This window comes from Oncorhynchus clarkii, chromosome 13 (assembly GCF_045791955.1).
Source record: "Oncorhynchus clarkii lewisi isolate Uvic-CL-2024 chromosome 13, UVic_Ocla_1.0, whole genome shotgun sequence".
NCBI classification, from domain to species: domain Eukaryota; kingdom Metazoa; phylum Chordata; class Actinopteri; order Salmoniformes; family Salmonidae; genus Oncorhynchus; species Oncorhynchus clarkii.
The window spans coordinates 20979858-21002451 of record NC_092159.1 but is presented as its reverse complement, the minus strand read 5'-3'; the positions used below and the strand labels follow the sequence as shown (position 1 = coordinate 21002451).

The 22594-nt window shown below is 43.9% G+C and overlaps 1 protein-coding gene across 2 annotated transcripts in view; it reads left to right on the top strand.

Moving 5' to 3' along the window:
- LOC139424562 (mitochondrial Rho GTPase 1-A-like) overlaps positions 1 to 21977 on the top strand; it is a 35501-nt gene extending 13524 nt beyond the window's left edge. Inside the window, exons 8-20 of one of the 2 annotated variants that reach the window (XM_071176533.1) lie at positions 5478 to 5579; positions 5699 to 5797; positions 5964 to 6072; positions 6305 to 6428; positions 10814 to 10898; positions 11080 to 11225; positions 14986 to 15086; positions 15585 to 15715; positions 15931 to 16014; positions 16154 to 16276; positions 16522 to 16724; positions 17604 to 17726; positions 20386 to 21824. In XM_071176533.1, the coding sequence (XP_071032634.1) occupies positions 5478 to 5579; positions 5699 to 5797; positions 5964 to 6072; positions 6305 to 6428; positions 10814 to 10898; positions 11080 to 11225; positions 14986 to 15086; positions 15585 to 15715; positions 15931 to 16014; positions 16154 to 16276; positions 16522 to 16724; positions 17604 to 17726; positions 20386 to 20503 (1548 nt within the window). In that variant the 3' untranslated portion in view covers positions 20504 to 21824. Of the gene's footprint in view, positions 1 to 5477; positions 5580 to 5698; positions 5798 to 5963; positions 6073 to 6304; positions 6429 to 10813; positions 10899 to 11079; positions 11226 to 14985; positions 15087 to 15584; positions 15716 to 15930; positions 16015 to 16153; positions 16277 to 16521; positions 16725 to 17603; positions 17727 to 20385 lie in introns of both variants that reach the window. The other variant, XM_071176534.1, reaches the window with a different exon arrangement.
- Positions 21978 to 22594: the final 617 nt, after the last annotated feature.

The window sequence follows — 22594 nt, the reverse complement described above, 5'->3', positions numbered from 1 at the left end:
CTGCACAAGGCTGGGATGGGCTACAGGACAATAGGCAAGCAGCTTGGTGAGAAGGCAACAACTGTTGGCGCAATTATTAGAAAATGGAAGAAGTTCAAGATGATGGTCAATCACCCTCGGTCTGGTGCTCCATGCAAGTTCTCACCTCGTGGGGCATCAATGATCATGAGGAAGGTGAGGGATCACTCCAGAACTACACCCAGGACCTGGTCAATGACCTGAAGAGAGCTGGGACCACAGTCGTTAAGATAATCATTAGTAACACACTACGCCGTCATGGATTAAAATCCTGCAGCACATGCAAGGTCCCCCTGCTCAAGCCAGCGCATGTCCAGGCCCGTCTGAAGTTTGCCAATGACCATCTGGATGATCCAGAGGAGGAATGGGAGAAGGTCATGTGGTCTGATGAGACAAAAATAGAGCTTTTTGGTCTAAACTCCACTCGCCGTGTTTGGAGAAAGAAGAAGGATGAGTTCAACCCCAAGAACACCATCCCAACCGTGAAGCATGGAGGTGGAAACATCATTCTTTGGGGATGCTTTTCTGCAAAGGGGACAGGACGACTGCACCGTATTGAGGGGAGGATGGATGGGGCCCATGTATCGCGAGATCTTGGCCAACAACCTCCTTCCTTCAGTAAGAGCATTGAAGATGGGTCGTGGCTGGGTCTTCCAGCATGACAACAACCCGAAACACACAGCCAACTAAGAAGCATCTCAAGGACCTGGAGTGGCCTAGCCAGTCTCCAGACCTGAACCCAATAGAACATCTTTGGAGGGAGCTGAAAGTCCGTATTGCCCAGCGACAGCCCCGAAACCTGAAGGATCTGGATAAGGTCTGATGTATCAAATACTTATGTCATGCAATAAAATGCTAATTAATTACTTAAAAATCATACAATGTGATTTTCTGGATTTTTGTTTTAGATTCCGTCTCTCTCAGTTGAAATGTAAAATGTAAAAATTACAGACCTCTACATGCTTTGCAAGTAGGGAAACCTGCAAAATCGGCAGTGTATCAAATACTTGTTCTCCCCACTGTAAGTGTCATTCACTGTCACCATTAATGCTAGTTAGTGCTATTTTGACCACCAGAGGGCATCTTTAAGAAGTATTTGATAGCCTTCAATAGTGGCAGTACTAGAGAATTTCAAAACTGTTTTTGTAAGAACTTAGTATATGGGACTGATCTTAAGAAATGTTTCTTAATTAATTTGATTAATATTACGGTGTTTCTATTCCAAGAAAAACGAAAAACCCTCTTGGTTTCCGTTAAGATGGTACTGAAAATATGGCGCTGTACAACGTGACTGTCGGGAGTAGGCACAGTACTGGGCTATTTAGCTAAAGAATCCCGTGTCGTGCAGGCACTTGGGAGACCCAGGGTTCAATTCTCCGACGGGGAGGAAGGAGTAGGCTGTTCATGTAAATAAGAATGTCTTCTTATTTGACTTGCCTAGTTAAATAAAGGTTACACTAAGAGCATAACATTTCTACATCCTAATTGTGTAATTGTAGTCTAACCCAAACGGAGATTCAGTGAAAATAAATCTCATTGATTTATTAAGATCAGTCCCCATGCTTGTTTCAGAGCAGCACAAAATGATGCTAAAATAGTTGTAGGCTATTGCTTCTAATCCTATTGCTTCTAACTTCAATATGCTCTTTAAATAAATAAGACCTACACCACATTACTCAACACTAGTGAGACTCATGTCACCTACGGTAGACCTACAGTATATCGGAAAAATATGACGTGACTCTCCGCTAATAATTTTATATCGAGGATTGGAGGATTCTAAATTAAAGCCAGAATTGCCTCATGGGTAATGCATTTTGCTCTGCGATGCAGTGTCTTAGACAGCTGCTCCACCAACACAGAGAGGTGTTGGTAAAGGTATATTGTTCTGCTAACAGCCCATAATGGGCAATTATAATACTGTACATGGTGTCCAAGTCAGGATAACCAAAACATTTATTTATTAAAGGCTATCAGAAAGAGTGTTGGTACTTAGTTATTTTGATCCAAAGCCATGAATGAGTGAGTCACGAAAGTGAGTGATTGTAATCTGAATAAAGGCCAAAATAATATTTGTAAAGGCCAAAACATTTATTTCTGTTTTTAGAGGGAGAGAAACGCTGGGCCAATTGTCCGCCTCCTTATGAGACTCCCAATCACAGTGAGATGTGATGCATAATAATACTTCTTGTTGTATTATTTGTTTTGTCTTTTCTGTTGGATTAAACTCGAGTTGCAACCAATAACGGCCGGTTGTGATACAGCCTACCTAACTAAGAAATACATTTGACGATAGAATTCTCCCCCTATCCTCCTAGGCAAGTCTATTGTCCAGCTACCTGCTAATAGCCATAATGGCGCTGTTCAACGTGACCGTGTGTGTTTTTGATTACCTTCATTAGACAACTTTGTTCCAATATTTTTGGAATTCAGTGATATTTATTCCCATAGTAATTCGTTATGGATCCTAAACTAAATCAGCATTTTGAAAGAGTATTTTTATAATTATTTTATTAACGAAAGAGTATAGATACTGATGAAGAAATACAGTATATGCTTTTACATTTGGATAATAAAGCATTTTGAAGATATAAGCCACCTGTATTTGTTTATTTGGCTAAAGCAGAACAGCATAACGGTCCGGACGGCACTTGCTGTGCCGGGGTGAGCAGTTAGTCAAATTCTGTTGTCAGAAGAGGAATGGAAATGTCAGGGTGACTCGATGACCTGATGAACCTGCGAGGTATATTGACTGCCTGTCGAAGGTGGAGTTCTAGAGCTCACAGGTGTGCCTGGCATGGATTGTGACTCCATCTCGTTCCTCGCCCTCTTCAACGCGTCCTTCTCCACCTGACTCTCCGCCAATGCCGCCTTGCTCTGGTCCAATGCATCACCTGTTGCCCGTATCTCTGCCCTCAGAGAATGATTATCTTTCTGCTGGTCTCCCTTCAATGACTCGATCTCGGTCTTCAAAGTTTGAATCTGATCCAGATTGTCAGATTGGTTCCGTGACTCCAACACACAAATGCTGCGTACACATTTTAAAAAATCTAGCAAAACAAACCTCTTTCTTTGCAACCATTTGTTTTTTCGGTGCGGCCCGTTGTCCAGCCTTTTGTCCACTGATCTCCACGGATGGTTGTCGCCATTGTTGTATGCTCTGCAAAAACACATTCAGTGCTCATTTTTAAGTCCTCTCGTGGTTATGGTCCTAACCCTGGAACGGGTAGCACAATAGAAAGAAACTGTATTGATGAAAATGATGTCCATGTTGTCTTTTCTCTTTGGTCATAATTACTTTAGATTTAGATGAACAGCTCGTTTTTGAATGGTAACTGTGTTAAGGGAAGGAGTTTGTGGTGGGCTGAGGAGTACTGGAAAGGTGTGACTTTCACACCTACAGTAGCTGAGCTATAAAGAGTCTGTTTTCCTGCTAATGAACTAGTGACCTGCAATGAACTAGTGATGCAGGATACTGTACTAAACCACAAATGACCTCTTAAGTCCCGCAGCATAATCACAAAACTCTTAGTGTAGCAACCACTGTACTCGGCCCATGTAGATTTACCAGCATTTACACTTTATGTACACTTATCATGTATACAGTACTTATCATGCACACTTATCCAATGGTGGAAAAAGTACCCAGTTGTCATACTTGAGTAAAAGTACAGATACTTTAATAGAAAATGGCTCAAGTGAAAGTCACCCAGTAAAATACTACTTGAGTAAAAGTCTAAGTATTTGGTTTTAAATATACTTAATTATCAAAAGTAAAATGATAAATTCCTTATATTAAGCAAACCAGATGGCACCTTTTTCTTGTTTTCTTAATTTGCGGATAGGCAGGGGCACACTCCAACACTCGGGCATCATTTATTAACAAAGAATGTTTGTTTAGTGAGTCCGCCAGATCAGAGGCAGTCAAAATGATCAGAGATAAGTGCTTGAATTAGACCATTTTCCTGTCCTGCTAAGCATTCCAAATGTAACTAGTACTTTTGGGTGTCAGGGAAAATGTATGGAGTGAAAATTATATTATTTTCTTTAGGAATGTAGTATAGTAAAAGTAGTTAAACAAAATAACCCCAAAAACGACTTAAGTAGTACTTTAAATATTTTACTTAAGTACTTCACTCCACGGCACTTATCACTCTAACATAGGAGTGATACACCTCCAGATGTAGCACAGGGGCTGCATTGAAGATAAATCAATCAACTGTTTTAAGAGTAGCTTGAACAGTTCCAGTATCTATTAAAGATGTATAGCAGGGGTGGTGCTTATATTCTAGCAGTCATTCAGCTATACAGCTTTTAGTGTGCTGCTATAAGAGCTTACAAATGGCACATGTTGTAAACCTAAATCTGTAGGGTTTAAAGCTGGTCCCAGCTTGACGTTCTCTATCTCTGTAGCTTTTACCGTCATCATGCAGGGTGACAGTGAGTCCATACAAAGACTATATGTTGTGCTTGTTTACTGTATATGCACTTAGGCTATAGAACCTATGGTGGGCATTATTTATGAGTATGACCTTCACCTAGACACACTCTGTGCTATTTTTCTCATGATGGGAATTCCATGGGTCAATCATGTGCTTAGGGTGACACATGGGGTCAGTTTGGTATTGGTTTCAGTCTAGACTCTTAATGGCGCTATTTCTGATTTTCTATAGCTTGCTCAACATGCATTTTTCGAGGAAAATCCATTAGGCCTAATAGACAGGTTGCGTGTGTGTGTGGGTGTGCACGCTCCTTGTCCAAGAGGTGTACTATGGATACGTTTGATTGTCAAGTCTGTTTCCTTGAATTGACAATCAAACTGATCCAATCAAGCCTAGAGTTTGGTCCCCATGGCTCTCCTCCACCCAGCTAGCCATAGAGCCATTTCCACAGTTCAGCTTGGCTGCTAACTCCTCCATGTTTCACAGTCTAATTAGTATTGGCTTATCCCTCAGACCAATCCCGGCTGGTAGATCCTCCCAGGCCCCAGCCAGCCAGGTCACCATGGAGACCGATCTTGAACACTACTATACTCTACTGTAAACAACTCACTTTCCTGACCCATCTAGTGGAAAGCGAGCGAGAGGGAGGTAGTTTGCCGTGCACAGATTTAAAGATGGAATCCGCATTAGGGGGAACAGCAGCATTGTTTTTGTTTTTGTGGACAAAACAGAGGTGAGGTGCGCCCAGCAGCTTGCAGCGTTCGTTGTTTGCAGTAACTTCTTTGTTGTTGTAATATCCCAAATGGACGTGGCTGTTTCACCATTTTAAGGATTCCAGCTTTAAGTGCTTTCTGCACTGAGACGTATATTTTTGAGGTATTTTAGTTCTGCACAGGAACTGCGTAGTTGTTTTTGATATGTTGGTAAATGTAAATATTATTTCAGGATGAATGAAAATCCATATTTTGTATGTTCTTCTTCCTGTATTTCCGTAACTTTTTTTTTTTTTTTTTTAAGTGTTCAGCAAAGAACCTGAAGAACATATCTGAGTTGTTTTACTACGCCCAAAAGGCTGTCCTGCACCCCACTGGCCCTTTATACTGTCCAGAGGAGAAACAGGTAAAGAGTGAAGAAGCCCTGTTGACAGAATGCTACAAAAATAAGAATTGTTCATAAAGTCTCACATTTACATTGAGGCCACCTGTGTCATTACACTGTTGATTGGACTTGATTCCCAGATGAAGCCTGCTTGCATCAAAGCGCTGACTCGCATCTTCAAGGTGTCAGACCTGGACAACGATGGGATTCTCAATGATAACGAGCTCAACTTCTTCCAGGTGAGTTTTCAACTCTCTGTGACTCTTGACTCCTACAGCAGCACAGCGCACGTTTTTACAGCACTAACAAGTTCACTAGCCCTTTTTTCATTCAGGTGAAGGGTTCAAATAGTTATTTCAGTGATTTCCTTGTCAGCTTTGGTGATGTGTGTGTGTGTGTGTGCAGAGGACATGCTTCAATGCCCCACTGGTATCCCAGGCCCTGGAGGATGTGAAGAACGTTGTGAGGAAGAACGTGATCGACGGTGTGTGTGACAACGGCCTCACTCTCAAAGGTATGCTCTTTTGACAAAGGGAGGGAACGAAGACAATGAACTTCCTGTTGATCCAATTGTGTGTCCTTTTCTGTTTCTTTGCCATCTCAGTCCTGCATTTCTTATAAAACTAGTCGCACCTTTCTGAAGCACCATGTTCGAGCATGTTGGGGTATGTTTGAATAATGTCCCCGTGTTCCACCTTCCGAACACACACACTGTAGTTGACCTATATCATGGTGGTGGTCCTCAGGGTTCCTGTTCCTCCACACCCTCTTCATCCAGAGGGGGAGACATGAGACCACCTGGACGGTCCTCAGGAGGTTCGGCTACGATGACGACCTGGAACTCCACCAGGACTACCTGTTCCCACTCACGTGAGTGTGCTGCCTGTTTCTACACATCCACTACAACCTGTTCCCACTCACGTGAGTGTGCTGCCTGTTTCTACACATCCACTACAACCTGCTCCCACTCACGTGAGTGTTCTGCCTGTTTCTACACATCCACTACAACCTGTTCCTCCAGGGTGTACTGCCTGTTTCTACACGTCCCACTACAACCTGTTCCTCCAGGGTGTACTCGCTGTTTCTACACGTCCTGCTACAACCTGTTCCTCCAGGGTGTACTGTCTGTTTCTACACGTCCACTACAACCTGTTCCTCCAGGGTGTACGGTCTGTTTCTACACGTCCCACTACAACCTGTTCCTCCAGGGTGTACGGTCTGTTTCTACACGTCCCACTACAACGTGTTCCTCCAGGGTGTACGGTCTGTTTCTACACGTCCTGCTACAACCTGTTCCTCCAGGGTGTACTGTCTGTTTCTACACGTCCACTACAACCTGTTCCTCCAGGGTGTACTGTCTGTTTCTACACGTCCACTACAACCTGTTCCTCCAGGGTGTACGGTCTGTTTCTACACGTCCCACTACAACGTGTTCCTCCAGGGTGTACTGTCTGTTTCTACATGTCCCACTACAACCTGTTCCTCCAGGGTGTACTGTCTGTTTCTACACGTCCTGCTACAACCTGTTCCTCCAGGGTGTACTGTCTGTTTCTACACGTCCACTACAACCTGTTCCTCCAGGGTGTACGGTCTGTTTCTACACGTCCACTACAACCTGTTCCTCCAGGGTGTACGGCCTGTTTCTACACATCCCACTACAACGTGTTCCTCCAGGGTGTACGGTCTGTTTCTACACGTCCACTACAACCTGTTCCTCCAGGGTGTACGGTCTGTTTCTACACGTCCACTACAACCTGTTCCTCCAGGGTGTACGGTCTGTTTCTACACGTCCCACTACAACCTGTTCCTCCAGGGTGTACTGCCTGTTTCTACACGTCCACTACAACCTGTTCCTCCAGGGTGTACTGTCTGTTTCTACACGTCCACTACAACCTGTTACTCCAGGGTGTACTGCCTGTTTCTACATGTCCCACTACAACCTGTTCCTCCAGGGTGTACTGCCTGTTTCTACACGTCCCACTACAACCTGTTCCTCCAGGGTGTACTGTCTGTTTCTACACGTCCACTACAACCTGTTCCTCCAGGGTGTACTGTCTGTTTCTACCCGTCCACTACAACCTGTTCCTCCACGGTGTACTGCCTGTTTCTACATGTCCCACTACAACCTGTTCCTCCAGTTTGTACTGCCTGTTTCTACACATCCCACTACAACCTGTTCCTCCAGGGTGTTCTGCCTGTTTCTACATGTCCCACTACAACCTGTTCCTCCAGGGTGTACTGTCTGTTTCTACACGTCCACTACAACGTGTTCCTCCAGGGTGTACTGTCTGTTTCTACACGTCCCACTACAACCTGTTCCTCCAGGGTGTACTGCCTGTTTCTACATGTCCCACTACAACGTGTTCCTCCAGGGTGTACTGCCTGTTTCTACACGTCCACTACAACCTGTTCCTCCAGGGTGTACTGCCTGTTTCTGCATGTCCCACTACAACGTGTTCCTCCAGGGTGTACTGTCTGTTTCTACACGTCCACTACAACGTGTTCCTCCAGGGTGTACTGCCTGTTTCTACATGTCCCACTACAACCTGTTCCTTCAGGGTGTACTGCCTGTTTCTACATGTCCCACTACAACGTGTTCCTCCAGGGTGTACTGTCTGTTTCTACACATCCCACTACAACGTGTTCCTCCAGGGTGTACTGCCTGTTTCTACACGTCCACTACAACCTGTTCCTCCAGGGTGTACTGCCTGTTTCTGCATGTCCCACTACAACGTGTTCCTCCAGGGTGTACTGTCTGTTTCTACACGTCCACTACAACGTGTTCCTCCAGGGTGTACTGTCTGTTTCTACACGTCCACTACAACCTGTTCCTCCAGGGTGTACTGCCTGTTTCTACATGTCCCACTACAACCTGTTCCTTCAGGGTGTACTGCCTGTTTCTACATGTCCCACTACAACGTGTTCCTCCAGGGTGTACTGTCTGTTTCTACACATCCCACTACAACCTGTTCCTCCAGGGTGTACTGTCTGTTTCTACATGTCCCACTACAACCTGTTCCTCCAGGGTGTTCTGCCTGTTTCTACACGTCCACTACAACCTGTTCCTCCAGGGTGTACTGTCTGTTTCTACACGTCCCACTACAACCTGTTCCTCCAGGGTGTACTGCCTGTTTCTACATGTCCCACTACAACGTGTTCCTCCAGGGTGTACTGTCTGTTTCTACACGTCCCACTACAACCTGTTCCTCCAGGGTGTACGGTCTGTTTCTACACGTCCACTACAACGTGTTCCTCCAGGGTGTACGGTCTGTTTCTACACGTCCACTACAACCTGTTCCTCCAGGGTGTACGGTCTGTTTCTACACGTCCCACTACAACCTGTTCCTCCAGGGTGTACTGCCTGTTTCTACACGTCCACTACAACCTGTTCCTCCAGGGTGTACTGCCTGTTTCTGCATGTCCCACTACAACGTGTTCCTCCAGGGTGTACTGTCTGTTTCTACACGTCCACTACAACGTGTTCCTCCAGGGTGTACTGTCTGTTTCTACACGTCCACTACAACCTGTTCCTCCAGGGTGTACTGCCTGTTTCTACATGTCCCACTACAACCTGTTCCTTCAGGGTGTACTGCCTGTTTCTACATGTCCCACTACAACGTGTTCCTCCAGGGTGTACTGTCTGTTTCTACACATCCCACTACAACCTGTTCCTCCAGGGTGTACTGTCTGTTTCTACATGTCCCACTACAACCTGTTCCTCCAGGGTGTTCTGCCTGTTTCTACACGTCCACTACAACCTGTTCCTCCAGGGTGTACTGTCTGTTTCTACACGTCCCACTACAACCTGTTCCTCCAGGGTGTACTGTCTGTTTCTACACGTCCACTACAACGTGTTCCTCCAGGGTGTACTGTCTGTTTCTACACGTCCACTACAACCTGTTCCTCCAGGGTGTACTGCCTGTTTCTACATGTCCCACTACAACCTGTTCCTTCAGGGTGTACTGCCTGTTTCTACATGTCCCACTACAACGTGTTCCTCCAGGGTGTACTGTCTGTTTCTACACATCCCACTACAACCTGTTCCTCCAGGGTGTACTGTCTGTTTCTACATGTCCCACTACAACCTGTTCCTCCAGGGTGTTCTGCCTGTTTCTACACGTCCACTACAACCTGTTCCTCCAGGGTGTACTGTCTGTTTCTACACGTCCCACTACAACCTGTTCCTCCAGGGTGTACTGCCTGTTTCTACATGTCCCACTACAACGTGTTCCTCCAGGGTGTACTGTCTGTTTCTACACGTCCCACTACAACCTGTTCCTCCAGGGTGTACGGTCTGTTTCTACACGTCCACTACAACCTGTTCCTCCAGGGTGTACTGTCTGTTTCTACATGTCCCACTACAACCTGTTCCTCCAGGGTGTACTGTCTGTTCCTACACGTCCCACTACAACCTGTTCCTCCAGGGTGTACTGCCTGTTTCTACACCCATACCAACAAACTATGTCCCCTATTAGTCGTGATGGGGGTGAGATCAATACAGTTTCATATCGGGATGTTGTTATTGATGAAATGTATCGTTTTGACAATATCGCAAAATATAATTTTTGAGCTAGTTGGCTGTACCTGCACCAAAACTCCAGTATTTTTACTTCATAGCTTGTTCTCCATCTTGTTTTTAAACAGGGAGCCAACATGTTTTCAGCTCTTTTATTTCTAGGACTGATCAAAGCAAATGTTCTTGTCCTTCTGCAGCAGACATATGGTGAGCAGTATGTTTGGAACATTGAATCGCAATACATATCGTATCGGCACCTAAGTATAGTGATAATATTGTATCGTGAGGTCCCCGGCAATTACCAGCCCTACCTATTAGTGTGTGTGTCTTTACCTCTTCCCACAGGCACAGATATTGACCGTTCCGTGTGCTTAGTTCATCATGCTTTTATTGCCTTGGTCTTCCTCAGGGACAATCTGAGCCTCAGACTTCCAATAAGTAATAATAAATACCTATCAACATGCAGAAATACACTTTGGCTTGACCCAGTACAACAAAAGATGTCTGTCTCCCTTCTTTCAGATTGAGATGGGTCACTAAGCCCCAGTACAGTCAGGATTAACATCCATCCCCCTTCTGGCTCTGACCTCAGTTACCCACAAGCCTCTCTCTCCCCCCTGCAGAGTGTCCATTGAGGACGCCATAATTGAATCTGTGTCCTTATTTATCTCGTAATCTCTGCAGGATTCTCCATCTGACGTGTGTGTGTGTGTGTTCCCCACCTCTACTGTACCTCCAGGTTGAAAGTACCTCCAGACTGCACCACCGAGCTGAATCACAATGCCTACCTCTTCCTCCAGAGTGTCTTCGACAAACATGACAAGGTATTGACCTTGTCTGTGGTAAATGATACCATTGGATTTGGAGCCAACATTTCAGACTAACAAAAGTCAAACTGTTTCTAAACCCTGCTGGCAGTGAATGAAACATAAGTCGAGTGGTCAAGCTAGTGTGTGTCCTTATGCTCTAGATGCCAATGACCCGTGAGGTGTGTGTGTTTTTCAGGACCGGGACTGTGCCCTGTCCCCAGAGGAGCTGAAGGACCTGTTTGACGTGTTCCCCTACATTCCCTGGGGTCCCGACGTCAACAACACGGTGTGCACCAATGACGAAGGCTGGATCACCTACCAGGGCTACCTGTCCCAGTGGACGTAGGTTACCACCACACGCACAAACAGACCGATACAGACACGCAGTAATATCGAACAATTCCACAACAACTACCTAATACACACAAATCTAACATGAATATATGCATATAAATATATGGATGAGCGATGATCGTGCAGCATAGGCAAGATGCAATAGATTGTATAAAATACAGTATATACATATGAGATGAGTCATGCAAGATATGTAAACATTATTAAAGTGGCATTATTAAACTGACTAGTGATCCAGGCTTTTTTATGGCGGTTTTGGAGCAGTTGCTTCTTCCTTGCTGAGCGGCCTTTCAGGTTATGTCGATTATAGGACTTGTTTTTACTGTGGATATAGATACTGGAGGAAACGGGTACAAAAGTATCTTCACAAGGTCCTTTGCTGTTGTTCTGGGATTGATTTGCACTTTTCACACCAAAGTACGTTCATCTCTAGGAGACAGAACGCGTCTCCTTCCTGAGCGGTATGATGGCTCTGTGGTCCAATGGTGTTTATACTTGCGTACTATTGTTTGTACAGATGAACATGGTACCTTCAGGCATTTGGAAATTGCTCCCAAGAATGAACCAGACTTGTGGAGGTCTACAATTACACCTCCAATTGACTCAAATGATGTCAATTACTCTATCAGAAGCTTCTAAAGCCATGACATCATTTTCTGGAATTTTCCACGCTGTTTAAAGGCACAGTCAACTTAGTGTATGTAAACTTCTGACCCACTGGAATTGTAATACAGTGAATTATAAGTGAAATAATCTGTCTGTAAACAATTGTTGGAAAAGTGACTTGTGTCATGCACAAAGTAGATGTCCTAACCGACTTGCCAAAACTATAGTTTGTTAAAGTGGCCAATGATTTCAAGTCTATGAAGTAGAGGTCGACCGATTAATCGGAATGGCCGATTTCAAGTTTTCATAACAATCGGAAATCGGTATTTTTTGGGCACCGATGTGCCGATTTTTAAATTATTTTTGTAATTTTTTTATATACCTTTATTTAACTAGGCACGTCAGTTAAGAACACATTCTTATTTTCAATGACGGCCTAGGAATGGTGGGTTAACTTCCTCGTTCAGGGGCAGAACGACAGATTTTCACCTTGTCAGCTCGGGGGATCCAATCTTGCAACCGTACAGTTAACTAGTCCAACGCAATAACGACCTGCCTCTCTCTCGTTGCACTTCACAAGGAGACTGTCTGTTACGTGAATGCAGTAAGCCAAGGTAAGTTGCTAGCTAGCATTAAACTTAACTAATGATTATGATTGATTGTTTTTTATAAGACTACACATGGTTGATGATATTACTAGATATTATCTAGCGTGTCCTGCGTTGCATATAATCATATAATCTGGCTGAGCATACAAGTATCTAAGTATCTGACTGAGCGGTGGTAGGCAGAAGCAGGCGCGTAAACATTCATTCAAACAGCACTTTAGTGCGTTTTTGTTGAAGGAATTTAATTCCTCTGTTTTAATTCCCAATCAAAATTAAACACTCTGTCAATGCATAAGGGTTTGTAAGACCCTTATTTTATAAGAATGGACATAGCCCCGGTCTTAAAAGTCAAGTAACAGCCTTTAATCAAGAGAGTACTGAGTTCATACACATTTTACCACAGGTTATAAACTGAAAATGACGTCAGTGTTTTCTAAATGTTCCATCTCTTCTTGAAAGGCCCTATAGTTCTCAAGCCTTCCCTCCTCGCCTAGAGCCAAGGTCAGTCAGTGTAGATAAGCATTCTAGACAGTCTGGAGATAGTTCATTCATTTGTACAAAGGAACAGATCGTCATTGTTCTAACTTTTGCCCACGTTCACACACCTCCGTTCCAGTACCAAGGCTGTGTCTCAAGCCTTCCCACATCCGTCTCCCTACCAATTTAATATAATTTACGAGTCAAGGTTTTCTTGTGTAGATAAGCATTCTAGCCAGTCTGATTCATTTGTACCAATGAACAGACCGTCATTGTTACTAAACTCTTGACCACATTCACTTCAGTACTGGGATCAGATAAGAAAATTCATACATATACAGTAACACTTAGTATTTTGATTAGTACATATACAGTAACATAATTGTATTCTGATTAGTACATCCTGATTGAAATGTATACATAATTAGTCATTATAGATAAAAATTCCCTTAACAGTTTTGCTAGCAGCTCTTCGTTGTGCGTCAAGCATTGCGCTGTTTATGACTTCAAGCCTATCAACTCCCGAGATGAGGCTGGTGTAACCAAAGTGAAATGGCTAGCTAGTTAGCGCGCGCTAATAGAGTTTCAAACATCACTCTCTCTGAGCCTTCTAGTGGTTGTTCCCCTTGCTCTGCATAGGTAACGCTGCTTCGATGGTGGCTTTGTCGTTGTGTTGCTGGTTCGAGCCCAGGGAGGAGCAAGGAGAGGGACGGAAGCTATACTGTTACACTGGCAATACTAAAGTGCCTATCAGAACATCCAATAGTCAAAGGTTTATGAAATACAAATGGTATAAAGGGAAATAGTCCTATAATTCCTATAATAACTACAACCTAAAACTTCTTACCTGGGAATAGTGAAGACTCATGTTAAAAGGAACCACCAGCTTTCATATGTTCTGAGCAAGGAACTTCTTAAATGGCACATATTGCACTTTTACTTTCTTCAACACTTTGTTTTTGCATTATTTAAACCAAATTGAACATGTTTCATTATTTACTTGAGGCTAAATTGATTTTATTGATGTATTATATTAAGTTAAAATAAGTGTTAATTCAGTATTGCTGTAATTGTCATTATTACAAATAAATCAAATAAAATCGGCCAATTAATCGGTATCGGCTTTTTTGGTCCTCCAATAATCGGTATCGGCATTGAAAAATCATAATCTGTCGACCTCTACTATGTAGGCAGTAGCCTCTCTGTGTTAGTATTGGCTGTTTAACAGTCTGATGGCCTTGAGATAGAAGACATTTTTAGTCTCTCGGTCCCAGCTTTGATGCACCTGTACTGACCTCGCCTTCTGGATGATAGCGGGGTGAACAGGCAGTGGCTCGGGTGGTTATTATCCTTGATGATCTTTTTGGCCTTCCTGTGACATCGGGTGGTGTAGGTGTCCTGGAGGGCAGGTAGTTAAGTACCACCGCATATGTTCCGTTGGTCGGATTACCAGAATATTGTTCATTTCCCCCCCCCCCACCTTCTGATGTTCCCAGAATCTCTATGTTAACCAAGGGTTTTGCAATTGTAACCTCAGTAGGGTAGAGAGAGGAAAAAGGGGGAAAGAGGTATTTATGACTGTCATAAGCCTACCCCCCCAGGCCAATGTCATGACACCGCTGACATACTGACTCATCTCTAGCCACTTTAATAATGAATAAATGGATGTATTAAATGTATCACTAGCCACTTTAAACAATGACACGTTATATAATGTTTACATACCCTACATTACTCATCTCATATGTATATACTGTACTCTATACCATCTACTGCATCTTGCCTATGCCGTCCGGCCATCACACATTCATATATCTTTATGTACATATTCTTATTCATTCCTTTACACTTGTGTGTATAAAGGTAGTTGATGTGAAATTGTTAGGTTAGACCATGTGTATGTGACAAAAAAGATTTGATTTGACACGAGAGATGTACACTTTGTGTATTTGACACAGTAGTATCTGAACTATTGAAGTCTGAATGAACCCCCAAGACAGTGTTTCTTACAGTGTATGACAGTTTCCATTCACTCCTCTGTGTTTCCCTGTGCCCAGGTTGACCACCTACCTGGATGTCCAGCGCTGCCTGGAGTACCTGGGTTACCTTGGTTACTCCATCATCTCTGAGCAGGAGTCCCAGGCAGTGGCCATCACAGGTGGGAGGACAGCCCGTTGTCATGGCAACTGAGACGCCCACTAGATTAGATATGAGCAGAGACCTATAGATATGGCCCTGAATGTGGGACAGTATATATTACGGTGCTATCACTCTGTTATTAGTGCGCCTGCGCAGGACTCTCGTTGTAGATGAACCTGGCCTGAGTGCAATGGCAGCCACGTATTGTGGTAATACGGTTGAGTAAACATTGTTCGACTGGAACCTTGTTGTATTTGAGTTAACCCTTATAGAAGAGGACTTCTACCAAAGTTAGCGTTGACCTCTAGTCTACAGCCAACCTGGAAACATTGTGTGTTAGAAGTCAATACAACACGAACTTCTATCTAGAGAGGAGGGACGAAGTTCCACGTACTGAAACCACATTCTGCACAGGACTAAAGACATCCACAGCAGATAAAGCATTCATTCATATACGTTCATTTGCTGTGGAAACTCAACAGTGTGTGTGTGTGTGTGTGTCCTCTCCGCTCTACAGTGACGAGGGACAAGAAGATTGACCTGCAGAAGAAGCAGACCCAGCGCAGTGTGTTCCGCTGTAACGTCTTCGGGGACAACGGCAGTGGCAAGAGTGGCTTCCTGCAAGCCTTCCTCGGAAGAAACCTCACGGTCAGTGTCAACATTCATTCATTCTCTCAAAGACTAAGTTGTAAGTCAGTGACAAGGAACACGTCCCTGGATGGAAGAAACATTTGAACAACTCCACGCCACTCCAAATACTTCAGTCTACTGCCTGTTTAAAACATTTTGGAATTCCTCTTGGTGTTGGTTAACTCTTTGTGTGTTTTGAAGTTTTCCCCCCCCCCCTCACTTTTTTCTCTCAGCGTCAAAACACTGTTAGCGAAGAGCACATGTCCTACTATGCTATCAGCACAGCATATGTGTATGGTCAGGAGAAATACCTGCTGGTGAGTCGTCTGTTTTGCCTTGCTCTTAATCGAATTAGATGGTGTTTATTTGTCCACAGCTTTTCAGCCTAAACGTTGTGTGCACGTGTGTGTCTGTGTGTGTTCATTAACTTCTTCCGTTTGGTTTCCTCACCCTCAGCTCCACGAGGTCTTCCCGGACTTTGACGTCCTCTCGGACACTGACCTGGCTTGTGACATTGTGTGTCTGGTGTACGACGCCAGCAACCCCCACTCCTTCGAGTACTGCGCCAGAGTCTTCAAGGTAGGTGCCGTTCACAACCAATACCCTGTTTTGTCTATTTAGTAGTTCAAGATGGCTACCCAATACTATTCTAATCTACCACTGAATTAAAGTTCATGTTTTTAAAGCGGAAACCATCTTATTGCCAAATTGTTACCAATATGTGCTTCTCTGTAGCGTTTAGAACTTTTCATGGTCTTCAAAAAAGTATATTGCTGAATGGAATACGACATTGTCCAATAACAACGTCCCTCTTCCTTTTACAGCAGTACTTCATGGACACCAAGACGCCGTGCATGATGATCGCTGCCAAGTCGGACCTCCAGGAGACCAAGCAGCTCTACGCCCTCACCCCTCTGGAGTTCTGTAGGAAGCACAAGATGCCCCCTCCGCAGGCCTTCACCTGCAACACGGCAGACGCGCCCTGCAAAGACATCTACACCAAACTCACCACCATGGCCATGCACCCGTGAGTAGTGGGGGCACTCTGTTGTGTTAGGCCCCATGTCGAGCCTTATAAAATCCCTCGCTCAAACCCTAAAGCTCTACCTTAAGCCCTTAAACCCTCTCCACCATCCCTAAAAAAAAAATCCCCAAATCCTTTCAAATATTTTAAGACCCCATCTCATGCTGTAAAACCCATTGCCCCCAAACCCCACCTCAAGCTCCAAAACTACCCCTAAGCTGTTAAGTTCTACCTCATCCCTCACTTCCCAAATTGGTGCCACTTCACATTTGAAATATAGAGACTCTGGACTCTTGGGGTGAACAGTGTCCACTATCTTGGTTAGACATGGTGGTTAATGTGGTTAATATGGTGGATTCTATTTGCCATTAGCTGCTACTGTATGTTTACTGCCCTTCTCCCACTACTCTCTCTGTCAGGCTGTTGTCCACACTGATCACCTCTCTGTCACAGTGGACTGGACTCATCTGAACTGTACTCCTCAGAACTGTAGCCAACACATGGGGGACAGCATCAACGTATCACATACTTAATCGAGTGCATTTTGATTTAATATATAGACCTCTAACTCTGTGGTGGCATAAGGACATTCAACAATGTTGAAAATGATCCAAAGTGGCTATTTGGAGATTACGAACCCCAACAGTATGAGGTGAAGATTACAATGGTTCAGACTTGTGGTCATGCTCTCCCTTTGTTCAATTAGACAATTATCCTCCTCTCTTCCTGGTTGGGTGCTCTTGGTTTTTAACCCGATAAGGGATAAGCTCTATGGACCAAAGAGCTGAAACCTTCTGGTGGCACCGGTCTTTGTTCTAACGCTCTCGTCTTCTTCTTTGTGTGTGTGTGTGTGGGTGGGTGCACCTCTGTCTCTCTCCTTAGTCACGCTCGGCTGCGCTGTATGTGTACCTGTAACAGGTGCACCTTCTGCCACCTGCAGAACTTCATCAACTCAGAGCTGGTGCAGACGGTGAAGGCCAAGCTCTACACCGCTATTTTCAGCAGGTCCTTACTCTTTCAGAGACCTTCCAACTCTTCTGTTTCACAATCCTCCTTTACGTTATTCCTCCTCTTCTTCTTCGCTTTTATGTTATTCCTCTTCTTCGCTTGCCGTTTCATTTTTTGTTGTATCTCTCTCTCTCTCGCCTTCACACTCTTCTGTTTAACAATCCTCCTCTTTATATTTACTCTTCTTCTTCATTTGCTGTTCGTCGCCTCTGTTTTGACCCTGTTTGGGCGTTTTTCTCGTGGATTTTGTGCTGTGGGTTGTCATAAACCACTGTTTGTTTTCCTGTAAATCTTCATGACATCTCACTCTTATTCTTTTTGCCTCATCCCAACGTTCCCCGATTCTGAGTCCCTTGAGTCCTCTCTGTCACTTGTTTTACCATCTTGTTCTGTTCCAACCTTGTTCGTTATGTTCCTCTTCATGAATGAATAATGCATATGTGGTCTAATAATGCGCATTTCTAGTGTCTCATCTATTCATCCTGTTGGACGCTCATCTTTTGGCATCTTTAGTTGTGATTAGTACATAGGACTGTACGGAGGTTCAAAGTCACGCTGTTTTGAGTGAACTCCTACATACAGTGCATTCGAAAAGCATTTTAGACTTTTTCCACATTTTTTTTTATGTTACAGCTTTATTCTAAAATGTATTCAATTGATGAGGGGGAAAAAAATCTACACACAATAGATTTAACATTTTTGCAAATGTTTAAAAAATATCAACCTGAAATATCACATTTACATAAATATTCAGGCCCTTTACTCAGTACTTTGTTGAAGCACCTTTGGCAGCAATTACAGCCTTGATTATTCTTGGGTATGACGCTGCAAGCTTGGCGCACCTGTATTTGGGGAGTTTCTCCCATTCTTCTCTGCAGATCCTCTCAAGCTCTGTCAGGTTGGATGTAGAGTGTTGCTGCACAGCTATTTTCAGGTCTCTCCAGAGATGTTTGATTGGGGTAAGGTCCGGGCTCTGACTGGACCACTCAAGGACATTCAGAGACTTGTCCCGAAGCCACACCTGCGTAGTCTTGTCTGTATGCTTAGGATTGTTGTCCTGTTGGAAGGTGAACCTTTGCCCCAGTCTGAGGTCCCGAGCGCTCTGGAGACTATTTTCATCAAGGATCGCTCTGTACTTTGCTCTGTTCACCTTTGCCTCGAAACTTGACTAGTCTCGCAATCCCTGCAACTGAAAAACATCCCCACAGCATGAATCTGCCACCACCATGCTTTACCGTAGGGATGGTGCCAGGTTTCCTCCAGACGTGACGCTTGGCGTTCAGGCCAAATAGTTCAAACTTGGTTGCATCAGACCAGACCAGAGAATCTTGTTTCCCATGGTCTGACAGTCCTTTAGGTGCATTTTGGAAAACTCCAAGCGGGCTGTCGTGTCTTACTGCCGTAAAGGCCTGATAGGTAGTAGTGGTTGTCCTTCTGGAAGGTTCTCCCATCTCCACAGTGGTTCCAAACTTCTTCCATTTAAGAATGATGGAGGCCACTGTGTTCTTGGGGACATTCCATGCCGCAGATATTTTTTGGTATCCTTCCCCAGATCTGTGCCTCGACACAATCCTGTCTCGGAGCTCTACGGACAATTTCTTTGACCTCGTGGCTTGGTTTTGCTCTGACCTGTACTTTCAGCTTTGGGACCTTAGATAGACAGGTGTGTGCCTTTCCAAATCATGTCCAATCAATTGAATTTACCACAGGTAAGGTTTCTGCAATCAAGTTGTAGAAACAACTCAAGGATGATCAATGGAAACAGGATGCACCTGAGCTCAATTTCAAGTCTCATAGCAAATGGTCTGAATACTTATGTAAATAAGGTATTTCTGTTTTTAAATCTTTTAATACATTTGCAAATATGTTTTTTTTGTTTTTGCTTTGTCATTGTGGGGTATTGTGTGTAGATTGAGTATTAAAAAAAATATATATATATTTTAGAATAAGGCTGTAATGTGGAAAAATGGAAGGGGCCGGAATACTTTCCGAAGGCACTGTAGCGTGTATCATGATCTGTGTAAGCAGAGAGGTTATGTAAAAGCATTACATATTGTTGCTTAGTTGTCTCTGCCAACTCTGACCTATGTGCTCTCACTGTTTATTTCTCTCTCTCGCTCTCTCTCTCTTCTGTATATCTCTCTCTTCTGTATCTCTCTTCTGTATCTCTCTCTCTCTTCTGTATATATCTCTTCTGTGTCTCTCTCTCTCTCTCTCTTCTGTGTCTCTCTCTCTTCTGTGTCTCTCTCTCTCTTCTGTGTCTCTCTCTCTCTCTTCTGTGTCTCTCTCTCTCTCTTCTGTGTCTCTCTCTCTCTCTTCTGTGTCTCTCTCTCTCTCTTCTGTGTCTCTCTCTCTCTCTTCTGTGTCTCTCTCTCTCTCTTCTGTGTCTCTCTCTCTCTTCTGTGTCTCTCTCTCTCTTCTGTGTCTCTCTCTCTCTCTTCTGTGTCTCTCTCTCTCTTCTGTGTCTCTCTCTCTCTTCTGTGTCTCTCTCTCTCTTCTGTGTCTCTCTCTCTTCTGTGTCTCTCTCTCTTATGTGTCTCTCTCTCTTCTGTCTCTCTCCTGTCTCTCTCTCTCCTGTGTCTCTCTCTCTCTCTCTCTTCTGTGTCTCTCTCTCTCTCTTCTGTGTCTCTCTCTCTCTCTCTCTCTCTCTTCTCAGACATGTGACACAGGCTGACTTGAAGAGCTCCACCTTCTGGTTGAGAGTGAGCGCGGGAGCCACTGTGTTCGCCGTACTGGGCTTCGCCATGTACAGAGTGCTGCTCAAACAACGGTGATCCACCCACCACCGTGCAAATCTAACCTCTGCGATACTTGTACCCAAATCTGTTTGTGCTGTTTTGCCAACTACTAGGTCTATAAGTGAAAAGCTAGGATTCACTCCAGTCTCCCATTGACATCAATACATGACTAAGTGAAAATTCAACTTAAGTGCAAGTTAGGGTCTGCCCCATAGGAAATAGGAGTTGGCAGGACCGCACAAACAGATCTGAGACCAGGCTAAACCTTGTACCCTCTCCCAATAAATATCTCCCTAAGGTCATAAAACATCCAGTATGTCCCCCATGTGATGAGGGGGAAAAAGCTCACTTTATTTAGTTTTACACCTAGAGATTTCACAAGAAAATGACTGCTATATTGTTCTTTATTTTGGTGTCTATATATAATATTTATATTCAAAATGTGATTATATAAGTACTGATGAAGCTCGTGATTTCTTCTCTTTGCGCAATATATATATATAACATTTTGGGGGGGATACCTGTGTGGATTGAAATGGTGAAACAACTCAATCTTAATCCGTTGAAGTAAGGGTAGTGAAATGAATAAGCAAAATAACCAATACCATACACAACATACTGAAGCAATGTGGAAATAACGTGTGTGTATATAACTGCTTGTATGTTTGTTTTATTTGAACAAACGGGACATTATGAAGTTCATGTGCTGAAGCTATAATGGTACAACAAAGCCACATTCGATGCTATAAAGGGATTCGCTTTCACTCCGTTATTTAGTCGTTTATAATATCCTCAAACCTGTTCAGTAAAGGCTGTTCTGCTGTTATTAAAAGGTTGTTCTTTAGTTTGCCTTCCAGGGCCAGAAGCTTGGTGGCACACTTACACATTTTGTAAGGCTGAATCGGCCCATGTTCAATCAATGGATGTTCCGGTTGGGATGCCTGCGCCGTATGTCTGAGCCTTACCCCTAGAACTCAGTAAGGCAGAAGTATCCACTGTGGCCCTCCCATGGCTTCCTGTATGGGTATGGACCACCCAGGTGGTGTGTGTGTGTGTGTGTTGGGCATGCATGTCAAATCAAACGGTGTGTGTTGGGCGAGCATGTCAAAATTGTGTGTGCTTGCTATGTGAGGCTGTACAGTTATATTTGCAGGAGCTGTATTTGCATGCGTTGCTTTTTTCTGATCATCCTCCAATATTGTTATATCAAATATACTGTTATAATGAAGCCAACATTCCTCACAATGGTACTATTCCAATTATCCAAATGTTATCCAGCACCTCCAACTCCCAGAACATTAGGACAATTGTGTTTCACATTTTGCCTTTCCAATGTTTATAATAAATAAATCCACTTTAATCCTGTGTCAAGAATGTTTTTATTGCATTTGGGATCCATCCTTTTCCCCCCATAATGCACTTTATAGAAAAAGCAGCAGTTGATGCACATCCAAATAGTCAAGAGGTGCTGGCAAACGGAGAGGTGCATTTTAAATAAAGTCGCATAATATATACGCTTCCAATGATTTATTGGGTATCGCCAACGTTTTCGGAACAGTGCCTCCCTCAGAGCGCGTTATGCAAGTCATCCGCAGACTGCAGAAGTGTTTGGTGAAATTTTGGCTAGAGTGTATTTGTTGTCGTCTTGAGGTCATTTCATTTCAGGTCCTCACTACATTGGTCAGGGAAGGAGGCAGCCGGTGATGTCATTCCCCCTGATTCTTGCTCCCAAAGTTCACGTGAAGGATGAGGTAATGTGATGTAACTGTTGGTCTGCCTGTGGACGCATGGTGGCAGTATTGTCATAATGATTCCAATATCCACAAGACAGCACAGACTGTACACCACCACAGCTACCTAACAACAATATTCAGGGCCCAAACGGGTCCCTCGGGGACAGATTTAACTCGTCTCTCTCTAATGATCCCCACCAGACTGCATAAAATTGCCTGTTAAGCCATGAAGATTATTCCCTAGGGCCTAACCGATTGGTCTGTTTATTTTCACTCTGTGTGTGTGTGCATGTGCATGTGTGAGAGAGATGCAAATACATGGAACGCAGAGCCTTAACAGTGTACGTGTGAGCGAGTACATGTGTGTCTAGCAGGTCATATGTTCCTGTTTTCA